This window comes from Copidosoma floridanum, unplaced genomic scaffold (genome assembly GCF_036245765.1).
Source record: "Copidosoma floridanum isolate Cflo_tuat_1 unplaced genomic scaffold, Cflo_Japanese_pri ptg000013l, whole genome shotgun sequence".
Classification (NCBI taxonomy): domain Eukaryota; kingdom Metazoa; phylum Arthropoda; class Insecta; order Hymenoptera; family Encyrtidae; genus Copidosoma; species Copidosoma floridanum.
The window spans coordinates 19734382-19758010 of record NW_028321890.1 but is presented as its reverse complement, the minus strand read 5'-3'; the positions used below and the strand labels follow the sequence as shown (position 1 = coordinate 19758010).

General features: G+C 39.2%; 5 protein-coding genes across 6 annotated transcripts; 3 read left to right on the top strand and 2 right to left on the bottom strand.

Annotated features, from left to right (window-relative positions):
- Positions 1–422: 422 nt before the first annotated feature.
- LOC106643807 (mitochondrial nicotinamide adenine dinucleotide transporter SLC25A51) lies at positions 423–2700 on the bottom strand. 2 transcript variants are annotated; one of them, XM_014359078.2, is made up of 3 exons: positions 2403–2700; positions 1537–1800; positions 423–1458 (listed from the first exon to the last, which is right to left on the bottom strand). In XM_014359078.2, the coding sequence occupies exons 2-3, from the start codon at positions 1756–1758 to the stop codon at positions 745–747; spliced, it is 936 nt and encodes a 311-aa protein (XP_014214564.2). In that variant the 5' UTR covers positions 1759–1800; positions 2403–2700; the 3' UTR covers positions 423–744. The 2 variants fall into 2 exon arrangements, with proteins under 2 accessions (XP_014214564.2, XP_014214563.2); XM_014359077.2 differs by lacking the exon at positions 2403–2700 and adding an exon at positions 2129–2323.
- A 1054-nt stretch (positions 2701–3754) lies between these two features.
- Positions 3755–5437, top strand: LOC106643803 (single-pass membrane and coiled-coil domain-containing protein 4 homolog). Its single transcript, XM_014359071.2, has 2 exons — positions 3755–4174; positions 4342–5437. Exon 2 carries the CDS (start codon positions 4381–4383, stop codon positions 4558–4560), a length of 180 nt encoding a protein of 59 aa, XP_014214557.2. The 5' UTR covers positions 3755–4174; positions 4342–4380; the 3' UTR covers positions 4561–5437.
- Positions 5438–14748: 9311 nt separating this feature from the next.
- Positions 14749–15112, bottom strand: LOC106643794 (histone H4). Its single transcript, XM_014359060.3, has one exon. The coding sequence runs from the start codon at positions 15077–15079 to the stop codon at positions 14768–14770; it is 312 nt and encodes a 103-aa protein (XP_014214546.1). The 5' UTR covers positions 15080–15112; the 3' UTR covers positions 14749–14767.
- Positions 15113–15327: 215 nt separating this feature from the next.
- LOC106643812 (histone H3) lies at positions 15328–15824 on the top strand. Its single transcript, XM_014359084.2, has one exon. The coding sequence runs from the start codon at positions 15364–15366 to the stop codon at positions 15772–15774; it is 411 nt and encodes a 136-aa protein (XP_014214570.2). The 5' UTR covers positions 15328–15363; the 3' UTR covers positions 15775–15824.
- A 5013-nt stretch (positions 15825–20837) lies between these two features.
- On the top strand, positions 20838–21502 carry LOC106643806 (putative histone H1.6). Its single transcript, XM_014359076.2, has one exon. The coding sequence runs from the start codon at positions 20878–20880 to the stop codon at positions 21499–21501; it is 624 nt and encodes a 207-aa protein (XP_014214562.2). The 5' UTR covers positions 20838–20877; the 3' UTR covers position 21502.
- Positions 21503–23629: the final 2127 nt, after the last annotated feature.

Genomic DNA, 23629 nt, shown 5'->3' with positions numbered 1-23629 from the left:
TCAAATTTTCCTCTCCAGAATACAATACACCATTTAAAGTACACAGTAATAATATATCAATCAAAATTATGATTAAAATTTAATAATAAATAAGTAAATAAATAAACAGTTATCAATAAATCATTCACAATGAAATGTCTTTATGCAGAAGCCATGAATTTTTTAGAAATATCATCAGCTGGAGCCTATGGCTGAAACTTGAAGTTCCTCCAAGTTAAGTTACAGTTCCGCAGCAATGTTAAGCAAGTTCAGTTGTTTTGACATTCTTTATAAACATCTTTAAATAAATTAACTTAATATAATAAAGGATTTATGGTAAAAAAAAAATAATTCGTAAAAGTTATAACATAATATTTGTTGTATTTCAATGTCTTTATAATTTAAAAAACTAATAAAAATCTAAGATACCTTAAATTATTTTTTTGTAAACTTAAAATGGCAGTTTCAAATCATTGAATTCATAATTATTCTTTAATTCATACATAATGTCACTTTAACTACAAACAATAAGAAATTGACCATTAAATTTTTAAAATATATACATACAAAGAATGTTATAATAGAATTTAACGATATTCCTTTACTAATATCGACTGATCAATCAGGAAAAAATCATCCTGAATAACAATCGAAGTTTATTTACAATAAAAATTAATTGAATCACCTAACATGTCGTCATGCAACCTTTTAATTAATTAAGAGAATCTAATCACACATTCCTTTACAAATTAAGAAAATTGATAACTATTCAAAAAACAATGTTTTGAGTGAATCGTAGGAAGCATTAATGACTCCCCAACTAATAAACGATCTTATGAAATTTAAGTGCACCCCCTTGTAAAAACTTGTAATGCTTCTATTCCTCAGCAAGTAAACTTCTCGAACACATTTTGTAAACTTTTCAAAATCACCTCCTATTTTCGACTGCATGTGAACCTTAATAACGTTAACGGGATAAAAAAATGTACTTGTAACACCACCAATAAGCGCACCACTAATAAAATTACTCATTGTGGAGTTTTTGGGCCCACGAATCTTGATTGACTGCTCTCGGAGGGTGAAAAACATAAGATTAGATAATCCATTTCTGTATATAATAGGTACTAAGCCTCTATAACATTCGGAAAGGCCATATTTTCGTAAAAGAACACTAAATGCGTGTGGTGTGTTTTTGAACTTGTGATGATGTCCTCTGTCTTGCAGTAGGGTTTGAACCCTCTCTAAGGGCATCAAAACTGCTTCACACGTACCCGCAAAATTGGCCGCAAATACTTTTGAAAAGGTTTCTTGCTTTGTCAATATGTACAGCCTCTGTCTGCAGCCCTCATACAAGCTAAACATTAAACTAACAGAAATAGTTTTTTGACATAAAGGAGGTAGTATTCCACGATACAATGTTTTGATTCCTTCGTGTGAAAGCTGTTGGATAGCAGTCATAACAGGTACTCCTTCTAGCATCTGCAATACATCAACGTAATGTCAACATTAAATAAAGTATACATATCATTTAATCATGGTTTATAATATTGATTTTACCTGACGAAATATTATTTTATTCACTGGATAAGTAACAGTAACATTAATCACAGCAGCTCCCCAGCCACAAAAAAACTCCTTAGCATCATTTGCATTTAATTTTATTAACGTTCTCACACTGACACCGTTGTGTTGATTCATTTTATTAAAATTTTCTTCAGCTTTTGTAGCTGCACCGACCGTTGGACTAATAAAACTTTCTTCGTATCTCTTCCAATTCATTTTAAAATAAATTTTTGGCTATAAGTAACAATTGCATTTCATCTGAAACAACCAACAAGATATTTCTTACATTTACAACTTTTCAATTCACTTTAAATTATATCTTATGATTTTTAATTTTAATCATATAAGTGTACAAATTATTATTTTTTTCAATTAAATTAATATCAACACACACTAGCTTATCAATAAACTAAACGATTCTTCAAAACTTCTGTCATAGTTTAAATTTTAGACCAAGGACAATTGGTCAACTACATAAATGTTAAAAAAATGAATTAGCAATTATAATCACAGGCACATTTACTTGACAGCTTGTGTATATGTACATCGTCAAAGAATATCTATATTGCTAATGAATTTAACTGACCATCAGAATAATACAAAATCATCGTTCCTCTATTCGTAAGAGACGCTACAACACACCACCACGCCAAATTTAAAAAAAAAACTGTACAGCCTTCATTTTAAGTACCCAACGCCTTCTCGTTTTTGCACAGTCCAAACTTTTCCCACCCACATTTTTACACACGAGTGGACGTCGACTAAAAGTGAGGCAAGCCCACCAAGTGCAATACACATATTTATCGATAACAAATCCACTAAACAGCAAAATTACATAAGTTTACATGAGCATCTCTTACCTTGAAAGCAGCTTTATAATCTGTCAGATTTTAGAGCCCACACGGGCTCCACGTATAGATAAGCGCACCAGGCCCATCATAACCTTACTCCGACGTTCGTCCTCACGAATTGCGTGCTCCGTCTGACTCTGTGTACATGTGTAATACTTAAATGTAATGCAATGGATTATTCGTTCAACTTGTCAACCCATAGGTATATTGAAAGCTCCTTCTCGCTCTTTCGAAAATGGAACATTTTTGTTGCAGCAGTACACTAGCAGTACTAGCACTGGCTTCAACTAAAAAATGATATGCAGTGTAGACTGTAGCGTGAGCAGTGAAGCTAGTGAACAACATGCATGTATACGATTTTGACACCAAGAAGAGTGGCGCTGCATGACATGCACCTGGCCAATACAAAGTATATTATTATATATCAAATCAGCTGATGGATATAGCCACGTTCAATATAGCAGACGACAATTTTTCGTGACAACGGTTAGGAGGAATATCTGCAGAGAAAAAAACTCTCATAATCACATTTTTTAGTGTAATATATACGTCGTATCAAAGCTGAAAAACTTTTGACCAAAAAAAAAATTAAAATTTCCTATAATTCGTTTTAAATATAATTAGATCAAAAGAAAAATTTCTTATTTATATTTTAACTTATTTATTAAGCCTTAAATTAGTGATACAATATGTCTTTGGTTAAAAGTTATTATCCTAAATATAAGGACGATTACTTTTGTACATATACAGCAGATCAAGAGTTTAAATAACAAGTTATTTTTTTACTCCCCATTTTCCACTGAATCTTTTGATGGATTTAATTAGAATTTGATAGTTTTCAATGTTCAACCTAAAGTTAACTCGTCAATAATATTATTCATGCACTTGTATTTTAATTACACATATAGTGTGTATACAGATTGTATGCAAATTACTTTGCAGTTCTGTTATAAAACTCTCACAGCAATGGTAAATAAAATATTTGTTTGCAGCTAAAAAATTGTGTTTGGTTTGATATTATCAGACGCTTGTCTGTGCTATATCCAAAAATGTTTAAATCAAAACAGTCCAAAAAAAGTGTATCATTGTTTTTTGAAATAACCAGTTAATGTCATTTATTAGATGATACTTTGCACAAAATACAACTATTTCAAACGATGCATGATAAAAAAAATTGAAAATTTTCCTTGGTACCATAACAACGATGTCAACGATCAACTTTTTGCACCCTATGTGGAACTTTAAAACGTCCTCATCAGTCGTAGTTTCTTTGAAAACGTGACCAAACGATATGATTTGCCAGTTTCACCAATCAGAACAGCCCGATCAGAAATTACTAATGTACTTATTGCAATACACGTTTCTTCAGTACAGCACACAAGAGAGATGAGAGAGTAGTAGAGTACCCGGAGTCATTCTATAATCTGGATTACGTGCCTACGTGGTTGAAATAAAATTGAGATTGTCGCGTAGTGTTATACTTGTATACTTAGTGTTAGTGCTCGATAAAGCCGTGAAAGAAACTAACAGATGCACAGTTGCACACGCCGAGATCCCGAACACAAGTGGGTGTACATTTTAATGGTGTAAATATCTACAGATAAGTAGTTGAAAATTTTTACTCAAGATAAAATCAAACATACAAATACGTATTCGTATATGTATGTATGTATGTATGTATATATGAAGAACGCGTGCAACTATACGTGCATACGTCAAAGCAGCTGTTGTAATTATTTTGCTCTCACCGACAGAATCGAGTCTCCAAAGAATTGATAAAAGTAAGTAGCCGGTGAATTATTGTTCTTTTTTTTTTATTTTTATGTTACATTCCAGCAGATTCTGACGTATACCCAGCGTGAGCACACTCGGATGTTATTGTTTATTGTATTTAAGAATACTACGTGATAAGAGCCGTGTTTAATTATTGTCTATTACTTCATTGCAGTATACATCCTACCGGCAGTGATAACAGATAACAAACATTATGAGACAGTTGAAGGGCAAAACGAAAGAGACGAGCAAGCAAAAGAAGGAGCGCAAAAAGGAGTTCCTCGAGATCAAGCAGCGTGTATTCACTTACGTGTTGCCGACCATTGCTGCGGTATTCGCCTTCATCGTGGCATATGTTTACCTCAAGACGCGTCCCAAGAACATTGACTATTGACTCCTGACCTCTTATGTTAAGATTTAAGAATGAGAAAGCTAAAGGTTTATTTATTGCATTTACTTTTTTGTTGTTCTAATCAGGATTCTCTACCATCTTTTTCAACACTAATGGGTTCTCACAATGGAGATGTCTGAATTTTTTTAGCACTTCGCCTTTTTTTTTTTTTTTCAAGGCATTTTTTTGGAAGAATTTTTTGGGAAAGCGTTGTTTGCTATTAAAATCATTCCCTGTAGCGACTAATTTATTCCCGTGGTCTTTCATATTTGCATTTCAATTGACAAGAGGATGATCCGTAATATCATCAAGTCTTCATCGGTGTAATTTCATACAATGAAAAAGAGATATGTACGAATATTTTTTTAGTCTGAATGATAATAAAACTAGAGCATGTCTAGCCGGCTAAAGTAACATACCCGAATCTCTTACCTAATATCAGGGAATTCGCCTCATGATGTTTAAGCAGGGGTTGAGCTTGCCCAAAGATACTTTATATAAGCTTTGTTTGTACTTGAGGCTGCAGCGTACACCACAAAATCGTATTTATATTACAACGACAAGACCAGATACAAGGCACACTTACAGATGTAACTCACTGACGTAAGTTATATAATATCTTTATGATAAAAATATATATATATCATATATCGTTGTAATAAAAGTAGCTTTATCTTGTGTTTGAATTTTTGTACAAGCATAGAATGGTATTCATATATTTGAAAGAATTTTAAATGTTTTTGCTTCTTTATCACGTAAAATGGTTGTGCCAACAAGTTTCAAGTACTAATTAATTCTTGTTACTTCTAAAATATTTACACAATGTTTTTTTCTCGATTGTATTTTATGAAAAAATGATTAAACTGCAGTTGTTACACAATCTTTTGTTGCAGTTTCTTAGAAAATCATGTTATAATTTTAAGCCAATAGTTTGATACACTCAGAGCAATGCCATGTTTTACCAGTTAATAAAGCAGTGGCATCGATTTTCAAGCCATCAAAATGATTTACATTGAACCACTTCACTATCTGCAGTATTAGAACAAATATTGCAAGTAAACAGCTGCACACTTTTTTTATTTTTCATTATTCATTCTAAATAATTATAGCAGTCAGTTACGTACACTTTCAAGACTTTAATGTTAATAATTTTGGCTGAAAAAAATATCAGAAGGGTTTTGTTCGTCGATGCCTTGCACAATTTTCTTCTAAGGAATAGGATTAATTTATATGGCAAGGGTCGGGTTCGGGTGGTTCATAATGAAGACACGGATTGTAGACACAAGTAAGTACAGATTTACAAATTTAAACGTTACGTACGCGATACTTTTTTAAGTTTTTCCAAATTGTGTAAGCGAAAACGGGGCTGAGTCCTCGATCCCAGGTGAGAGATCTACGAACGCGATTTTGATGATGGCGTGTTCTATTGGGGCCGGCTAGATGCGCTTTAAAACTATGTGACTTAGTTGCCCAATTACAATACATAATGAAGTAATGAAAGGGTAAAATCTAGAATAAATATTAATAAATGTAAAAATACAGATGGGTCCAAAAATGTAAGAATATGTTCGAATTACTTCGAAAAATTCGATATTTCGATAGCAAAGAATATTTGTTGAAATTTTTTTTTCTCTTGATGAAAACAATGACAAATTGAATACATGTACAGTGTAATGTCGTTGTAACATGCTCAATGTCATTGATGCCTAAAGAAATCAATGCTATTAAATTTTAATCAAAAGATGAGTATTTACGATATTGTTAATTGGTAGTTCATTTTATATACATAAACATTAAGATAGATTATAAAAGGAAATATTTTTTTAATTGTTGTATTAACATGTATCCTCAAAAAAACTATAATAAAATATAAAATTTTTAATCTATATACCTGCACCTTATGAATATATCCTCAAACCTTAAACAAAACAATTATACTATACTATATTTTTCAGTCAATAGTGTTTCATAATAGTTCAATGTCAGTTTCATAAAATAAGTTTGTATTAAGAATCGACTGTATAAAAAAAAAAAAAAAAAACAAGTTAAGATGTTTGACAGCTACCCACAGTGGTTCAGCGGAAAGGCGTTTGCTTTTCAAAAAAACGAAATTTTACCATACAAGGGCAATTGTTTTTTATTCATAGTAATCATTACTAAATTGTACATAAAATCTAGTTATAAATAAAAAGAGATCCCATCAAGTATAAAATAATAAAGTTTTTATACTTAATTATTTCATACAAGCTATATGTGGATAGATGATGCCATCTCACTTTTTAGACCTTATTTCTCACTTCAAGTTAAAATAAAGATTCAAAGTTTTTTAATTTTGATCTATTCATTTGAGTACATTTAATAGTTATATATATTAGTTATCTCGCCATTGAGTGACAAGAATTATTTTTGAAATCACATAGTAGATCAATTCATAATACGGCAATGGCTTTTTTACATAATGGGATCAATTTGAAATATTATTTTTTTTTTTTTTTTTTTTTTTTTGTTTGATGGAGCGGGGAGGGGAAAATCTTCATAGACACCCCAGCTAATCCGGTGGTAGTGTCGGATTCACCCGGTGTGCCTACCGACTAAAAACTAACCTCCCCGCATGGGACAGGTCCGTGAGGACCACTCCCCTAGAAGACAAAAGGGCATAAGAGGAGAAAGAAAAAGGAAAATAACGGAGAATTTCGGAGGCCGACTCGCTCTCGAAGAGATGAGAGGAGGGGGCACTTACGCATCTGGGCGAAGCTCGAGTCTTGGCTTGCGCCGGAATAGAGTTAGAGAAGCTTGAATTTTGTGTTATTGTATGTGTGTGTGTGTGTGTGTAAATGTGTGAGTCCGCTGGGTATTGTGTATTTGGAAGCGTACTTGTGATTAGTGTAAGTGTTGTATAGGGTTGAGGCCGTAGAGGATACGGCGGATAGAAGGGTGCTCCTGAAGGGAGCGCACGAATTGAAGTCGCGTTCGTTTCGTCGAGATCATGGAGATGGAGATGATGCATCCGATGGAAGCAGGGGGGATTGAAGACCTAGAGTGTATTGATGGTCTTCGGGGTTCTGTGCTAGAGCGCAGGGACGTCTTATAAGGTCGAAGCGACCGGGTTGGAGGTTCGCGAGTGCGGCGATGGTGGGGTTTGGGTGGTCCGTAATGGAGGCGCGGATTTTAGACGCAAGGACGGGGGCTGCTTGTATTGGAGGGACGATGTTAAACTCCTTGATAATCTGAGTATTCCTGATGTACCACGGAATACCCAGGACCGACCTCAGTATCTTCATGAAAGGGCCCTGGATGCCCTGTAGTCGGTTTCCCTTTGCAGCGCCCCACGTTGGTATCGCGTAGGTGCTAATGCTTTTGATGATGGCGTTGAAGGTGCGCAGCTTGGTCTTCTGGGAGACGGCTTTGTTGTTGAAGAAGGGCTTTAGTTGCACGAAGGCTCCATATGCCTTTCCGCGGGTGCTGTTGATGTGCCGAACGTACGTGAGTCGACGGTCTAGCGTTACGCCAAGGTACTTGGCGGAGTAGCTCCAGTCGATATCTACTCCGTTGACCCTTATTTTCTGCAATTTCTTCCTGGGATTTTTCCAGGAGACGAGCATGGCTATAGTCTTTGCCTCATTTACGACCAGTTTCCAAAGACTATACCAGTTGAGTAGAGTGATGATGTGCTCGTTTAGAGGGGTGGTGCACCGAGAGTGTTGTTTTGACGTACAGCTGACCGCGACGTCGTCTGCGTAGACGTACGTGTTGATGTTTTCGCGCTGGGGCAGGTCGTGGCAAAATATGTTGAAAAGGGTGGGTGAAAGTTTGGAGCCTTGGGGGACTCCGGAGGTAATTTGGCGGGGGTCGGAGAGGGAGTCGCCTACTTTAACGCGGATAAATCTGTCCGAGAGGTAAGATTTGACAGTGCCTATAAGGTAGTGTGGAAAACCTAGCTGTATAAGCTTGTACAGGAGGCCCTCGTGCCAAACTCTGTCGAAGGCCTGCTGTACATCTAGGAAAGCTATCGCGGTGAAGTTTTTGTGGATGAGGCTATCGGAGAGGTCTTCGGTGACTCTCAGAAGCTGGTGAACTGCCGAATGTCTGGCTCTAAAACCGTACTGCACGTCTGGAAGGATGTTATTTTCCGTGGCGTGCTTGTTTAGGCGGGTGAGAATGACGCTTTCAGTGATTTTACTGGGCGATGAGAGTAGGCTAATGGGTCTGTGGCTCGCGGGGTTGCTGAGGGGTTTTCCCGGCTTCGGGAGACAGATGACTGTAGCCACCTTCCACGCATTTGGGAAATAACGAAGGCGCATCACGGCGTTGGTGATGTTGCAAATCGCCGTGATGAATTTTTGAGGGAGGATTTTCAGGACGCTATTGGAGATACCGTCACTGCCAGGGGCTTTTCGAGTTTTTAGGGATCGGATGATGCCTCTGATTTCGAAGGGTGTGCAGTGTTCGAAATCTGGATTGTCAAGGACCTGTTGCTGCACTGTGTGGGTGATCCTCGCGTGTTCCTGCGCTAGTTCTTCGGCGCTAAGGTTGGGGGAGCATTGATTTTGCAGCGAGTCTGCAAAGATCTCTGCTTTGTCCGAGTCTAGCGAGTAGAGTTTGTTCCCTTGTTGAAGGGGGGGGGAGGGAAGGCCGTTTGTTACGGAGTTTTTTAACGACCTTCCAAGCATTTCTTGGGTGGGACTCTGCCTCGGCTATGAATTTGTTAAATTCCTTGTTTCGGAATTCGAAGACTTGGGATTTGACTTTCCTTTCAAGGGAGTTAAGGTGAACTTTAAGTTCGGGGGTTCTCCTCTTTTGCCAGAGTTTCTGGACTCTTTTCTTCTCCTTGATGAGGCGCAGGAGGTCGCGGGGGAGTTTGAGTGTATGTTGGGGAGCTGTGGTTGTTGTGGTGGCTTTGTGTGTGCAACTGTTGAGTTCGTCAGTGAGTTCGTCTACTGCTATGTCGAGTTCCGTTTGGGACCTAATGGGGCAACATTTGAATGGAGAGGATTCGAGGTTATACGCAAGGTGGACCCAGTCTATGCGGCTGGTGGTGACGGGTACGGTGAGAAGGGATCTAGGGATATCTAGGTAGACTGGGTTATGGTTACAGGGGAGGTCAGGAGAAGTTCTTGGTTCCGTGGGGATGGTTAAGTTTTTCGTTAGGAATATGTCTAGAATGTCGGGGTCCTGGTCTGGGGAGCTTGGATAGTGAGTTGGTTCGCTCGGAACCTCAATATTGATGTTGAGGTTACGCAAGTGTTTGAGAAGGGAGCGTCCTTTGGGATTCTCGTGTTTGCACCCCCACGATTTGTGCTTGGCGTTCAAGTCGCCAGCCACGATCGTAGGGATGTTGGAGTCAAACAGAGAGTTTATGCATTGGAGGGTAGGATCAACCGTGGGAGGGGAATAGAGGCAGATAATTCTAATGGAAGAGGATGTAGTGGTATATACTTCGATTCCAATTGCTTCGCAGTTGGCAGCGTCCGTACTGATGACTCGATGGCGGATGCCCTTGCGTACAAGGATAACCACTCCGCCATGTGATTGGTCGCGTCTATCTCTTCTGTGGGCCGTGTAGTTGTGTATGTACAGTGACTTTGTGTTGTCTAGGTGTGTCTCGGTTATGCATGCAACGTCTATGTTTCTGGTCTGAAGTACGTGTACAAGTTCAGTCGTTTTGTGTGTAATGCTGTTCGCGTTCCAGTTAAGTAGTGTGAAGTCTTTATCTATCGTGCTACTGTTTTGTTTCCCTCTAGTCCGGACACCCTTTGGTCGAGGCGAGTCAGTAGGGTCATTATTGAGTGGAGGATTGTCTCGGTGGTCGGGGGTGTGTTGAGCAGGGGAGTCGGGGGAGGGGCTCCTGTTCGATGTTGTTGAGAGGATGCCACCTTCGCGTATGACATCCCCGGGCGAGTGATGTTCGAGCCTTGGGCTGTTGTCCGAGGGGGAGCTCTCCCAAAAGGGGGAGGAGGGGCAGTACTTTTCTTGGGGGCATGAGCTCCTTTTTAGGGGATTTTTGGACAACCCCGGTAGAAGGCGCGGTGTTCGCCATTGCAGTTTGCACAGCGAGGGGTGACTTGGTCCTTGTCCTTTTTTGGACACGTTGCGGTGGCGTGGTTTAAGCTGCAGAAACCACAAACGAAGGCCGCACGGCAGTAGGCCGCCGTGTGATTGAATTTTTGGCAGCGACGGCACTGGGGGATGTCGTTTGACTTTCGCTTCTGTTCTACTCTGACAGAAGTGCCCCCGAGAGACCTGATGTTGTAGATGTCGTGGGATCTGACATCTGATGCATCTAGGTACACAGTGACTAATGACCAGGTTCGGTCACCTTTGGTCATGCGATAGACACGGCGGGCGGATGGTACTTTTTCCTGGATCATCTCCAGGATTTCTGCATCTGTGTAGCCGATGTTGACTCCACGGATGACGACTATCATTTCACGGTCCTCGTGAAGCTGATGGGTGGTGAATTCGACCTTTTTCTCTTCAAGGTCGTGGACGATACGATGGAAGCTGTCGACGTCATCAGGGTACACGCGAGTACCCTGAGATGTGGTTGTAACACGGCGGACAGGGATTTTCTCCTCGATGAGGGCTTTATTGATTTTGGGCCAGAGTCTTTGGTCCAAGATCGTGATGGGAGGCGGGGCCTTTTTTTTGGGGATATTAGCAGTCTCTTGCGTTTCTGCATGCGCTGGGTCCTCGAGGTGACCGTCAAACGCGTTTTTCCCTGCTTGGGAGGAGCTTTGTGGGGGTTGGGAGTCGCGAGACTCTTCAAACTCCATATCGGAGAGTTCGGAGCTAGATAGTGACACGTTGGTCACTAGCTTTGTACGCCTTCTCTTTGCGGCGGGTTTTTTTACGGCCGAATTTGTGGAGGCATTTACCACTGGCCTAGGGCTGGGCATGGGAGGGGGCTGCTTCGTTCCTGAAGTGGAGGGATTTAGCAGGCTTAAAGGGTCGCGGTTTGCGGGTGACGGAGAGATAAAATCCGGAATTTTTACCGGGATGTTTTCCACTGCGCGGGGGGGCTTTGTATAAATAGCCGCGATAATATTGTCCTTCTCCTCGTTGGATTGGACAAGTTTAGCAATTTGCTGGTTGGATTTTTCCAGCTGGATAGAGTACTCACTCGTAATCTTCTCCAGGTACACGTTCCGTTGCCGGAGTTCGGCGAGTTCAGCTGTGATTTTGGCCAGTGTATCGCCAAGGGAGAGCGGGCTGTGTTCCCGTTGATTGATTCGGTTGTCGCAAGGGTCTCGTCCATTTGGCTCGAGGGATTGCAGATCTGCTGGCCGGCTGTCAGTCATGCTGGACATCGGAGGGAAATGGAGGGCACTGTTGACACTCGCACTAGCACTGACACTTGCACTATGGAGCGCGGGCAATTCGGAAGATGTGTCTGTTTCGGATAACAGCGCATCAAAAGAGTTGATCATATTGACCTTGGGTTGTGGACTAGCCACCGCAGAATTTGTTTGACTATACCCTTGAGAAGGGCAAGCCATACGGGCCACCCCTGAGGGCGGCGTGTACGCGGGTGTAGAATTTAGCGGAAACACAGTCGCGCGGCGCGACTAAGTCGCGTTTACGGAAAGAGATATATAGGTAGCCCTGAAAAGGGCCGTTTAGAGAGAACTCAAGAACTCAAGTCTGAGTAAGAGCGATGCGTAACGGGCGTGCGCAGAAAGCGTGCGTCCGGTACGAGCGCTCTAGCAAGACTGGAAATATTATTATGGTTGAATATTTTGTCTCTAAAGTTGTATGTCACACAAGCAGGTCATTATTTTTGCTTCTCAGTGTCTTTTAAATTTTTCCAGTCTTTTGATGCTTCAAGTTGAATCTGGACAAGTAATCAACTTGAGCAACTGTCAATGCTATATATAGTCTTTATCCTGTATAAGAAAATTGCCAATAGCCTCTCTGTAAGTATTTGCATCTTAAAATGATTTTTTTTTATCTGTGTCTTACCTGCCTCCATACTTTCATGAAGTCTTTAGAGTTTTTAATGTAAAATTTTGTTTTGAAACTATCTTCAGAGAAAACTTATTCGATTCATCAAGAGTTTTTATTTGAAACGTTGTGATTGATCTTGTCTTGATTTTCATTACCTTATTTGAGTAACTATCAAATATGTCACCTACCAATAAAACTCAGTTAATCATCAGATTATTTTTGCACCCTGTGTGCGTTGGCAAACATCCAAATTATGTTCATTAATGATTGCAAACTCAAGTCTCTATACCAAGTAGTATATTTTTATTAATACAGGCTTTTCTTTGTTTGTAAAACATTTGTTGACCAGTCTGGTTCAACATACAGTGGTATTTAATGGATTTGGTTTTTCTCATATATCAGATGTAAACATATTTCACCCATTTTAAGAGAGCCAGTACAATAACAAGTTTTTCACCTAGTTTTTTAAGTTCTCTGTTTAATTTAGTAGATTCCGTAGGTGTTATATTTGTAGCAGTTTTTGTCAACTAAGTTTTTTAAAACTTCGTATACCTGAAATTTGGAAACCTTTGTTCCTAATGAGCGCCAGAGTAGCCTGTTTGATTGAAGCCTACTATTGTAGTTATTTTTTTAACAGCTCTAAGTACCTGAAAATTTTTTGATTTCACCATAAGTACTTTTATGTAAGCAGGACACCTAAACACCTGATAATGTTCAGCTGGAGTTTTAATTTTTTTAGTCAAAACTTTTTAAATTGTAAAGTTTTGTTGCACTCATTTTTATAGAACTAAGTTAAAATTGATGTCCTCAATTTTTTCATGAAGTTGAAACCATATATGATACTTTCTTTCCACAACTTTTGAAATAGTTGCTACTAGTTATTGATGGTTCTCATAAAAAGCTAGGCTCTTTTCACACGTTATTAAATATGTTAGAAAATACATTTCTGTATGATTTTTTTTTAATTACAAGATACTTTTTTTAACAATAGTAGGACTGCAATAACTTCAATGCATGACATTTAATGAAATAAAAATATTGATTAACAATACAATGAATTCAGTTTCTCAATGTGAGGTTAGTTTTCATAAATTTGCTGTTATATAACTAGTTAGCATTCTAACTTAATTTCACTGATTTCAGATGGTGTAAGGTAAACTCTCAACCTACACAACATAATGTACATTTTTTGGCAACTGATGTCTTTTGTTTTAATCGTGGAAGTATACCATACGGGTCGGCACAGCGTAATACTTACATCAATTGTATAATCCTATACAAAAATAATACAGTGGTATATGGTATCGGGTATGAAATCTAGTGATGCCCGGTACTTATCGTTATTTTGACGCTCGATAGGCGATGTTTTTTATTGTTATTTTTGGTGATAATATATCGCCATATCGATAAATAAAAGCGATATCGAAATCCGATGAGGAAAAACTCACAACACTGAAGTGCCTACACAAACACAATTATTATGCGCGAAATTTAAAAAGCTATTTGGTGATTAGCTGGTTGCCTAATATATGACGTATTGGTGATATTCAAACTTCGCACGTAAGAATCAATGTTTGGCGAGTGCACTTATTTAATAATAATAGTGTATTGCGAGCTGTTTGTAGTTTTAATTAGTAAAGTTTGTGTTAGTATAGTATGTTACTGTAGTTCTTTCAATAATTCAAGAGCTTCGGACATGAGGTTAAAAGCAATAAATAATTTGTTAAAAATTAGTGTTGGCGCAACAGTTTTTTTTTCTCATAGTTATTCTTAAACTCTAATGTACTATGAAAATATAAAAATGTTTTAATTCATTATTCATAAATTTATGAACCTTTCATAACGATTTTGTGGTATCGTTTAATTTTAGTCTGATATCCTGTATTATCAATGATTCAATACTAATTGTTAACGATAAATTAGCAAATCAATGCAATATATCTTTCAACAATTAATTTTTTGGTGGAGTGAGGGGATAATCTTTAGACGCCTCAGCCGAGCCGGTGGTAGTGACGAATTCACCTGGTGTGCCTACCGATTGAAAACCAACCTCTCCGCGCGGGATAGGAGTTTTAATGCTATCTATAAATTTATGCTATCGTGCAATAATGCGCTTTTTGAGATATCGCACTAATTGACACGATTGGTCTGGAAAATATGGAAGTTAAAACAAATACGATTAACGAAAAGCTGTGAAATTCGTAGGTTTACGTTTACACTGATTGTAGTCCTGAAAAGGACTGTTTTTCAAATTTAAATGGACCAATTAACCGCCGAACCCGTAGAGGGTGCGGCCTTGACGTTTCAACGCATAGACGACGTCCATGGCTGTAACGGTCTTCCTCTTGGCGTGCTCTGTATACGTCACCGCGTCCCGAATAACGTTCTCTAGGAAAACTTTGAGAACACCACGAGTTTCTTCGTAGATAAGCCCTGAAATGCGCTTGACTCCGCCACGACGAGCGAGACGACGTATGGCGGGCTTAGTGATGCCCTGGATGTTGTCGCGCAAGACCTTGCGATGACGTTTGGCTCCACCTTTACCGAGACCTTTACCACCTTTACCGCGACCAGTCATTGTTATGAATGGATTGATACGTACAAATAGACAGTCAACTGATGAGTGATGACAGTTAGACGGAAGTGCCCCCTTTTTGTTACGAAAACATGCCACTCTTCCCTTCCTCTGCGGTGTACCCCTTCCACAGTGACAACGCATCTAGTAATGCGTGCGCAGTTCTCAAATTTTCTCTCCCACTACAGCTCCTCTAAAATACGCCTATATAAACAGGGCCACCCACGTATCCAGCCATTTCAGTGGCACCCCGCACACCTACGGCACAATCATCGTAATTTCTGAAGATGGCTCGCACGAAGCAAACTGCCCGTAAATCTACAGGAGGGAAGGCTCCTCGTAAACAACTCGCTACAAAGGCAGCTCGTAAAAGTGCTCCTGCCACTGGCGGAGTTAAGAAACCTCATCGCTACAGACCGGGTACGGTGGCACTGCGAGAAATTCGTCGTTATCAGAAGAGCACGGATCTCTTAATCCGCAAACTGCCGTTTCAGCGCCTAGTGCGTGAAATAGCGCAAGACTTCAAAACAGATTTGCGGTTCCAAAGCTCTGCTGTTATGGCTCTTCAAGAAGCAAGCGAAGCCTATCTTGTAGGTCTTTTCGAAGATACAAACCTGTGCGCCATACACGCTAAACGCGTAACCATTATGCCCAAAGACATCCAACTGGCAAGGCGCATACGTGGCGAGAGAGCATAAACCTACCGTAGTCCCCAATTCAACCAGTCCTTTTCAGGACTACAAATGTATTGATACGTAACCGAATCACAATTCCACTACATTACACGAAGGTGAAAAAGGGTACATAAAATATAATTTCTAAAATCTTCCTTCACAAATAAAATATTTATTTTGCCAGTTAAATTCCGCCTTTTTATGTTAGTAAGAAAATTTTAATTCTCCCACTTGGATTTATACGTAATTATAACAGTCGCGCTCAAGCGCTTGCCGAACGCATGCCCGTTACCCATCGCTGTTACTTAGATTCTCTAAACGGCCCTTTTCAGGACCACTAAGTCTTTAAATCGTCAGAATACCATCTCGTTATAAGAAGGGTCAAAACCGATTAAAGCGATGATCTAAGAAGTTAAACTAAAAAATTGATATCATTTAAATCCCACGCTGATCACTTGTAGATTAATACAATTAATAGTCTATCTGAAAAGATAAACATTAATTTAATTTACCCACGGGAAGTATCGCATCTTTAATTACCATGCTAATGTCATAATGACGAAAATTCGGCTTAAATGCAGCAGTTTTATTTTTGTATGCGAGATACATTTGCAGTTTAGTTCCATTCCTGTTGCAACTGGCACTATTTGACAACTTCATAAATTCTATTCGTGGAACCAAGTTGCAGCTGGCAATTAGCATGGACTAAGAGTGCCTGTGTATGGAAGAAATGCTGTTAGGCAGTTGCCAAACCTACCTACTCGTTTTATGATCCGTGATCTTAATTCGTGATTAAGAAAAAAGGTCATGCGACGTTTCTCAACTTACGTTGCGGCAGATTTTTTACACACTTCAGGCTCAGCACTTAGTACGTAATGGAGGCGTCGTCGGTATTGATTAGGCCGGGCTAGGTACGTGGAGCATGATGAAATAAAAAAATCTTGTAAATCACACACCTATCTAATAAGTATAAAAAAACACCTATAAGGTGACTTGTTTAATAAATGACTTGATTAATCAAAATCAGCTGTATCGTTACTGTTTGGTTTCATTTATTGAACATACGCTCCGTCAATGGAATAGGGATTCCAACCTACGACTTGGCAGTAACTTACGAAAACTATTTTTTTCATATTACTTCCCGCGTTGAGTTTCATTTTTGTTAAGTTGAATCCTTCAGTCCTTTTTTTGCCAAAATGTATCGACGGTCAGGAAGAAGAAAAGCTTAGCTCAGATTTCGCTGTCTGCGAATTTCAAAAGCTTTTAAAATATAAAGCATATTAAGGGGGCTCCTTCACGAAAGTCCCCAAACAGAGATATGTTATTTCTTGTAAATAAAAGTCTACTGAATTTAATGGTGGTCTAAATTATATTTCGAATGGGTCAAAATTTTGAAAAATCCGAGCTCAAAGTTGTAACTATTAGCACGTGTTCCTATGGGGCAGCGTGAAAAACAATTTGTTTTCGTTTATAATAAACCTAAATTAAATGTCCCAGCAGACTGAATATATACGTTTTGTAGATGAAGTCTTCCTCTGCAATATGCTGTATTAAAAATTGTGGATAAAGGACCATTTTAGCGAGATATATTGTGATGGAAATAAATAAATAGTGTCCGGGAGGTCAGTAGCAGACGTACTTGTTCACGACATGTATACCATATACCTATATATTACATCGCTATACTACACCAACACAGGTGGTCTGGTCTGGTGGTGTACCCTCGTATGCACTAGACTGGTCAAAACAATAATTAATTTTTCGTACAAAGTTAAACTACACACATAAATATCATTTTTCCCACTTCATACGTTATTAAAAATATCATAATGATTTTCAGACACATTTGTTTATTGAAAAACAAAACTTTATTTTTTGTTTGTCTTTGACCTCAGCAGTAGTCGTAGGAGCCCCCTTAACATCAAGAAACTCGTGAAACAATGTTTTTTACTTCAATAATTTCATTCCAGTTGTTTCAGTGACCAAACGTATAATTCGTGAATAATCACACAGAAGAACTGACAAAATAGGTAATCATTCATCAATTGACGTACACTCAGTTGAACTCTGATCTGTCTCGGACCCTATTTCGGAACTTTGGCGTGAAGTGCTGTTCAATAATAGGGTCCGGAACAGATCAGAGTTCCACTGAGTGTACATATGTATATTCATACGTAGGTCTATATTATATGTCTCACTTCGAGGTAGATGCGGGGGATGGATTTTAGTTTCAACTTTGACCACTTCGGTTTATTGTATAGGCTCTTCGGCGCTGTAATACTCACATCTCCCACAAATATGGCGTCGCGATGGAAGGCACAGACGATATTTTGTATACCTACACAGATTGTGCTTGAAAATATGTGGCGCGGGATTTGAATCAACCTTATAACTAATTATTTTTAAGTAAACCTCCAAAATCTCTTTATCTTTATAAAGAAACACAGGAAAAATAACTCAGCAGTTTTTTTCGTGAAACTACAATGTTAGGCATGAAAATTATTACAGTATATAGTCTCCGATAAAAAACTATATTAACTAGACTAGCGTTTCAACATTACTGTAATTCTTTTCTCCGTGTGAGTTTGAGCTAAACGAGAATCCACGATCCATATATTATGACTTAGCGTATTATTGATGTGTTGAAATAGGTACTAACGCCAAGTACTTGAAGTGATTCCAAGACAGTTTGTGGCACTTTTAGGAAAAAATCCGACAATCGCATCAACTGTAAATAATACAAAGATACTTATTTCATTGGAAAGTACAGCCGTTTGCAATATTATCTGCGTAATTGCTCATCTACCGTGGTACGATGTGGCAGTACTTAGAGTCCTTACGAACTCTGGGGATCCATTAAATGTCAATATAGGATCGCCTACTCCTACTCGCGAATACCTGTCAGTTTATACAGCAGTCTTCTGGCTAGACCTTGTCAAAAACCTGACTAGGGTTCTTATGAATGAGCTTACAGAGGCTTTCCGGAGAGTCGTTCTATGGTACAAAAGTTGATACACTGCTGAAAATCTGGTTTAGAAGTAGCATAAGTATACGTGGGTGAAATATTTTTTCTTCAATGCTTTTGTACGAACGTGTAAAAAAAATCATAATTTTGACAATTGCATTTCTCAATAAAATTACATCGATTGTTGTACTACTTGTGGAAGAACTTTTAAGGTGCAAATAATGTGAGGCTAAAGCTAGAGCTGCACTGTAAAAAAAAAAAATCGTGTTCTACTTGGGGTATCCTTAAGACAAGACCATCAGGTATCTTTGTAATTTGAAAAATATAAAAAAGTACTTACTTATCTTGGTTCTAACGGTACTAAAAGGATTTGGTATTTCATTCTCATAAGTATAATATTAAACAATAATAAGGATCTCTACGAGGAAATTGTTGTGGCCCAAAGTTTTTTTTTTTATAACAAAGTATAAGTTATTAGTAAAATAACAACAAACCTTGAAATATTGACACAAGGTACAAAAAAAAGGTAAGTAGCTATCAGACTTGCAGTAAAAAACTTGATTATGATTTTTTTTTTAGTCGTGAGATTGAATCGCCCTCTCGTGTAGCTATTTTGTAATGTTTTTCAATTATGTTTTTTTTTTTTTTTTTTCTGTTGCTTAATAAGTAGCGCTGCGCGATAAAGAGGTTCTTTCGTGTGCTAAGCCTCTCTCGATCTATTCGTTTTGTGTCGTGTTCGCTTGTATCCATTTAAAAAAAATAGTATTAGAGGCTTTTCGTATTTGATTCGAGTTTTAATTACGTTGATTTTTAAAAATACTGTTGTATTGTGAACATTGTTAAAAATCATTTTTTTCTTTATTAAATTTTTAAGTTATAGTGAGCACGCGTTGACTCTAAAGTGTATTCAAATTGTATTACTTGTTTAATCTCCAATGTTAGTTTTATTTTCCAAAAAAAATAATTTTTGAGTGAAATTATTCGTAAGATTTTCGATTACCCGTGACAAACACAAACTGGTAATTTCTGGAGAAACTTTAAAACACAAGAATCTTCGACTGGACAGGAAGTATGCGTGAGCTATGCTTGGACCACTAATATCTATAAAATATTATTAATACAAGGCTTTGCAGATTTATTATTTTTTAAATTTGTTTCAATATTTGTATGTGAAATAATTAGAAAATAATTTTTGGTTTGAAAATTTTTTATAAAATAAAAAAAAATGATTGAGAAATTTTTTTTTTTAATTTGCCTCCAACCACTCAAAGAACGTACTAATATTTGGTATTAAAACACGTTAGAGTTTGTATTGAATTTTTGCCTCGTTATTTCATAAATCATTCAGTAAGTATTCCAAATGAATATTTTCATGTTTTCATTCGAATTTTGGACCTTTTTAATCCATAGAGCTTCAACATGGAGCATTTTTAAATCGTGTTTCTAACTTCAGATCTTATTTCTAATGTCGAGGTTATGCCTAATAATTTGTCCAACTTATGAAGCAAATACAAATAAAAGAAAGTTTTTATAAAATTTTACTAGATAAGCCTATTGACATTTCACAAAAGGCAGAATATTTCGTAAATAAAAAAAATGCATAAAGAACAAAGAATGTTTTGTACACCGTATGAGCCTGAAAGAAAAATCTGCAAAGTAGATTTTAAAATGATTAAAATTAGTATTTATTCAATACCTGACCACAATTAAGATCATCAGATATTAATTCCAACTTGTTTTACTTTCTACAAAATTTGTCGTATGGGAAAAAAGAGTAATAATTAATTAATTATAAGCATAATTGTGTGGTACATTTAGAGGAGTGAGGAAAAGTTGTTTCAAATATCATTTTTATTCGACCACTTTAAATGAGTATTGCTCATGGCTTATAATTTTGTAGCAAAGTCAAGTTTCTCTTTATTACACAGATGCCGATGTATTGCATTTTAACAATGGATAATAACAAATAATTATTGTTTTATAATAAATTAAAAACACTCATCTGTTACAGGAGTAAGTGCAATCGATACACCGCCTTTCATGGTCTCTCCGTGAGGTACGCGCTTACAGGCTAAAAGAAAAACTCTGCGCACTCCACATCATAGTCTGTGTTTGTACATCGTACAGTATTTTCTCGCCTTCTAGAAGTATACTCTGTCGTAATGGCTGATGTTGCATCTTCGTCTGCTTCTGCGAATGCCGTGCCCAAGAAGGCTGCCATGAAGAAGACTAGCTCGAAAAAGCCCGCTGTCAAGGCCGCTCATCCACCCGCCTCGGAGATGGTGAACACAGCCATTGCAGCTCTAAAAGATAAGAAAGGATCCTCTTTACCTGCTATCAAGAAATATATAGCTGCCAACTTCGTGGTTGACGTAGCGAAGCAGTCGATCTTCATCCGGAAGTACCTTAAATCTGCTGTTGAAAAGAAGACCCTTGTTCAAACAAAGGGAACTGGGGCATCCGGACGCTTCAAACTCGCCAGCGCAGTGAAGCCCGAGAGTGAGAAAAAAGCGGTCGTCAAGAAACCTGCAGCTAAAAAGCCCGCGGCCAAGAAACCTGCAGGCGAAAAGAAGGCAGTAAAAAAGCCAGCCGCTAAGAAACCAGCTGATGAGAAAAAAGTAGCGCCGAAAAAAGCAGCAGCCAAGAAACCGAAAGTTGAGAAAGCTACGAAGCCAAAATCACCATCGAAGGCGAAGAAGACTGGGAAGGTTTCAACTGCTAAACCCAAAACCCCCAAGCCTAAAAAGGTAGCAGCTGCCAAACCGAAAACAGCCTCCAAAAAATAAGTGGCACCCACTTGCATAATCGGCCCTTTTCAGGGCCAACACATGTTTTAAACGTGAAGAAACTGCTAGTGGTATCGAACGTCTTTTTTTTTTTTTTTTTTTTTTTTTTTGTTTGATGGAGCGGGGAGGGGAAAATCTTCATAGACACCCCAGCTAATCCGGTGGTAGTGTCGGATTCACCCGGTGTGCCTACCGACTAAAAACTAACCTCCCCGCATGGGACAGGTCCGTGAGGACCACTCCCCTAGAAGACAAAAGGGCATAAGCGGAGAAAGAAAAAGGAAAATAACGGAGAATTTCGGAGGCCGACTCGCTCTCGAAGAGATGAGAGGAGGGGGCACTTACGCATCTGGGCGAAGCTCGAGTCTTGGCTTGCGCCGGAATAGAGTTAGAGAAGCTTGAATTTTGTGTTATTGTATGTGTGTGTGTGTGTGTGTAAATGTGTGAGTCCGCTGGGTATTGTGTATTTGGAAGCGTACTTGTGATTAGTGTAAGTGTTGTATAGGGTTGAGGCCGTAGAGGATACGGCGGATAGAAGGGTGCTCCTGAAGGGAGCGCACGAATTGAAGTCGCGTTCGTTTCGTCGAGATCATGGAGATGGAGATGATGCATCCGATGGAAGCAGGGGGGATTGAAGACCTAGAGTGTATTGAGGGTCTTCGGGGTTCTGTGCTAGAGCGCAGGGACGTCTTATAAGGTCGAAGCGACCGGGTTGGAGGTTCGCGAGTGCGGCGATGGTGGGGTTTGGGTGGTCCGTAATGGAGGCGCGGATTTTAGACGCAAGGACGGGGGCTGCTTGTATTGGAGGGACGATGTTAAACTCCTTGATAATCTGAGTATTCCTGATGTACCACGGAATACCCAGGACCGACCTCAGTATCTTCATGAAAGGGCCCTGGATGCCCTGTAGTCGGTTTCCCTTTGCAGCGCCCCACGTTGGTATCGCGTAGGTGCTAATGCTTTTAATGATGGCGTTGAAGGTGCGCAGCTTGGTCTTCTGGGAGACGGCTTTGTTGTTGAAGAAGGGCTTTAGTTGCACGAAGGCTCCATATGCCTTTCCGCGGGTGCTGTTGATGTGCCGAACGTACGTGAGTCGACGGTCTAGCGTTACGCCAAGGTACTTGGCGGAGTAGCTCCAGTCGATATCTACTCCGTTGACCCTTATCTTCTGCAATTTCTTCCTGGGATTTTTCCAGGAGACGAGCATGGCTATAGTCTTTGCCTCATTGACGACCAGTTTCCAGAGACTATACCAGTTGAGTAGAGTGATGATGTGCTCGTTTAGAAGGGTGGTGCACCGAGAGTGTTGTTTTGACGTACAGCTGACCGCGACGTCGTCTGCGTAGACGTACGTGTTGATGTTTTCGCACTGGGGCAGGTCGTGGCAGAAAATGTTGAAAAGGGTGGGTGAGAGTTTGGAGCCTTGGGGGACTCCGGAGGTAATTGGGCGGGGGTTGGAGAGGGAGTCGCCTACTTTAACGCGGATAAATCTGTCCGAGAGGTAAGATTTGACAGTGCCTATAAGGTAGTGTGGAAAACCTAACTGTATAAGCTTGTACAGGAGGCCCTCGTGCCAAACTCTGTCGAAGGCCTGCTGTACATCTAGAAAAGCTATCGCGGAGAAGTTTTTGTGTATGAGGCTATCGGAGAGGTCTTCGGTGACTCTCAGAAGCTGGTGAACTGCCGAGTGTCTGGCTCTAAAGCCGTACTGCACGTCTGGAAGGATGTTATTTTCCGTGGCGTGCTTGTTTAGGCGGGTGAGAATGACGCTTTCAGTGATTTTACTGGGCGATGAGAGTAGGCTAATGGGTCTGTGGCTCGCGGGGTTGCTGAGGGGTTTTCCCGGTTTCGGGAGGCAGATGACTGTAGCCACCTTCCACGCAATTGGGAAATAACGAAGGCGCATCACGGCGTTGGTGATGTTGCAGATCGCCGTGATGAATTTTTGAGGGAGGATTTTCAGGACGCTATTGGAGATACCGTCACTGCCAGGGGCTTTTCGAGTTTTTAGGGATCGGATGATGCCTCTGATTTCGAAGGGTGTGCAGTGTTCGAAATCTGGATTGTCAAGGACCTGTTGCTGTACCGTGTGGGTGATCCTCGCGTGTTCCTGCGCTAGTTCTTCAGC

Excerpts from the sequence above, each read along its gene's own strand:
- LOC106643807 (XM_014359078.2), bottom strand. The coding sequence starts at position 1,758 with ATGAATTGGAAGAGATACGAAGAAAGTTTTATTAGTCCAACGGTCGGT. Across the intron at positions 1,459-1,536 it reads ATAAAATAATATTTCGTCAG|ATGCTAGAAGGAGTACCTGT; the intron begins GTAAAATCAATA and ends GATGTATTGCAG.
- LOC106643803 (XM_014359071.2), top strand. The coding sequence starts at position 4,381 with ATGAGACAGTTGAAGGGCAAAACGAAAGAGACGAGCAAGCAAAAGAAG.
- LOC106643794 (XM_014359060.3), bottom strand. The coding sequence starts at position 15,079 with ATGACTGGTCGCGGTAAAGGTGGTAAAGGTCTCGGTAAAGGTGGAGCC.
- LOC106643812 (XM_014359084.2), top strand. The coding sequence starts at position 15,364 with ATGGCTCGCACGAAGCAAACTGCCCGTAAATCTACAGGAGGGAAGGCT.
- LOC106643806 (XM_014359076.2), top strand. The coding sequence starts at position 20,878 with ATGGCTGATGTTGCATCTTCGTCTGCTTCTGCGAATGCCGTGCCCAAG.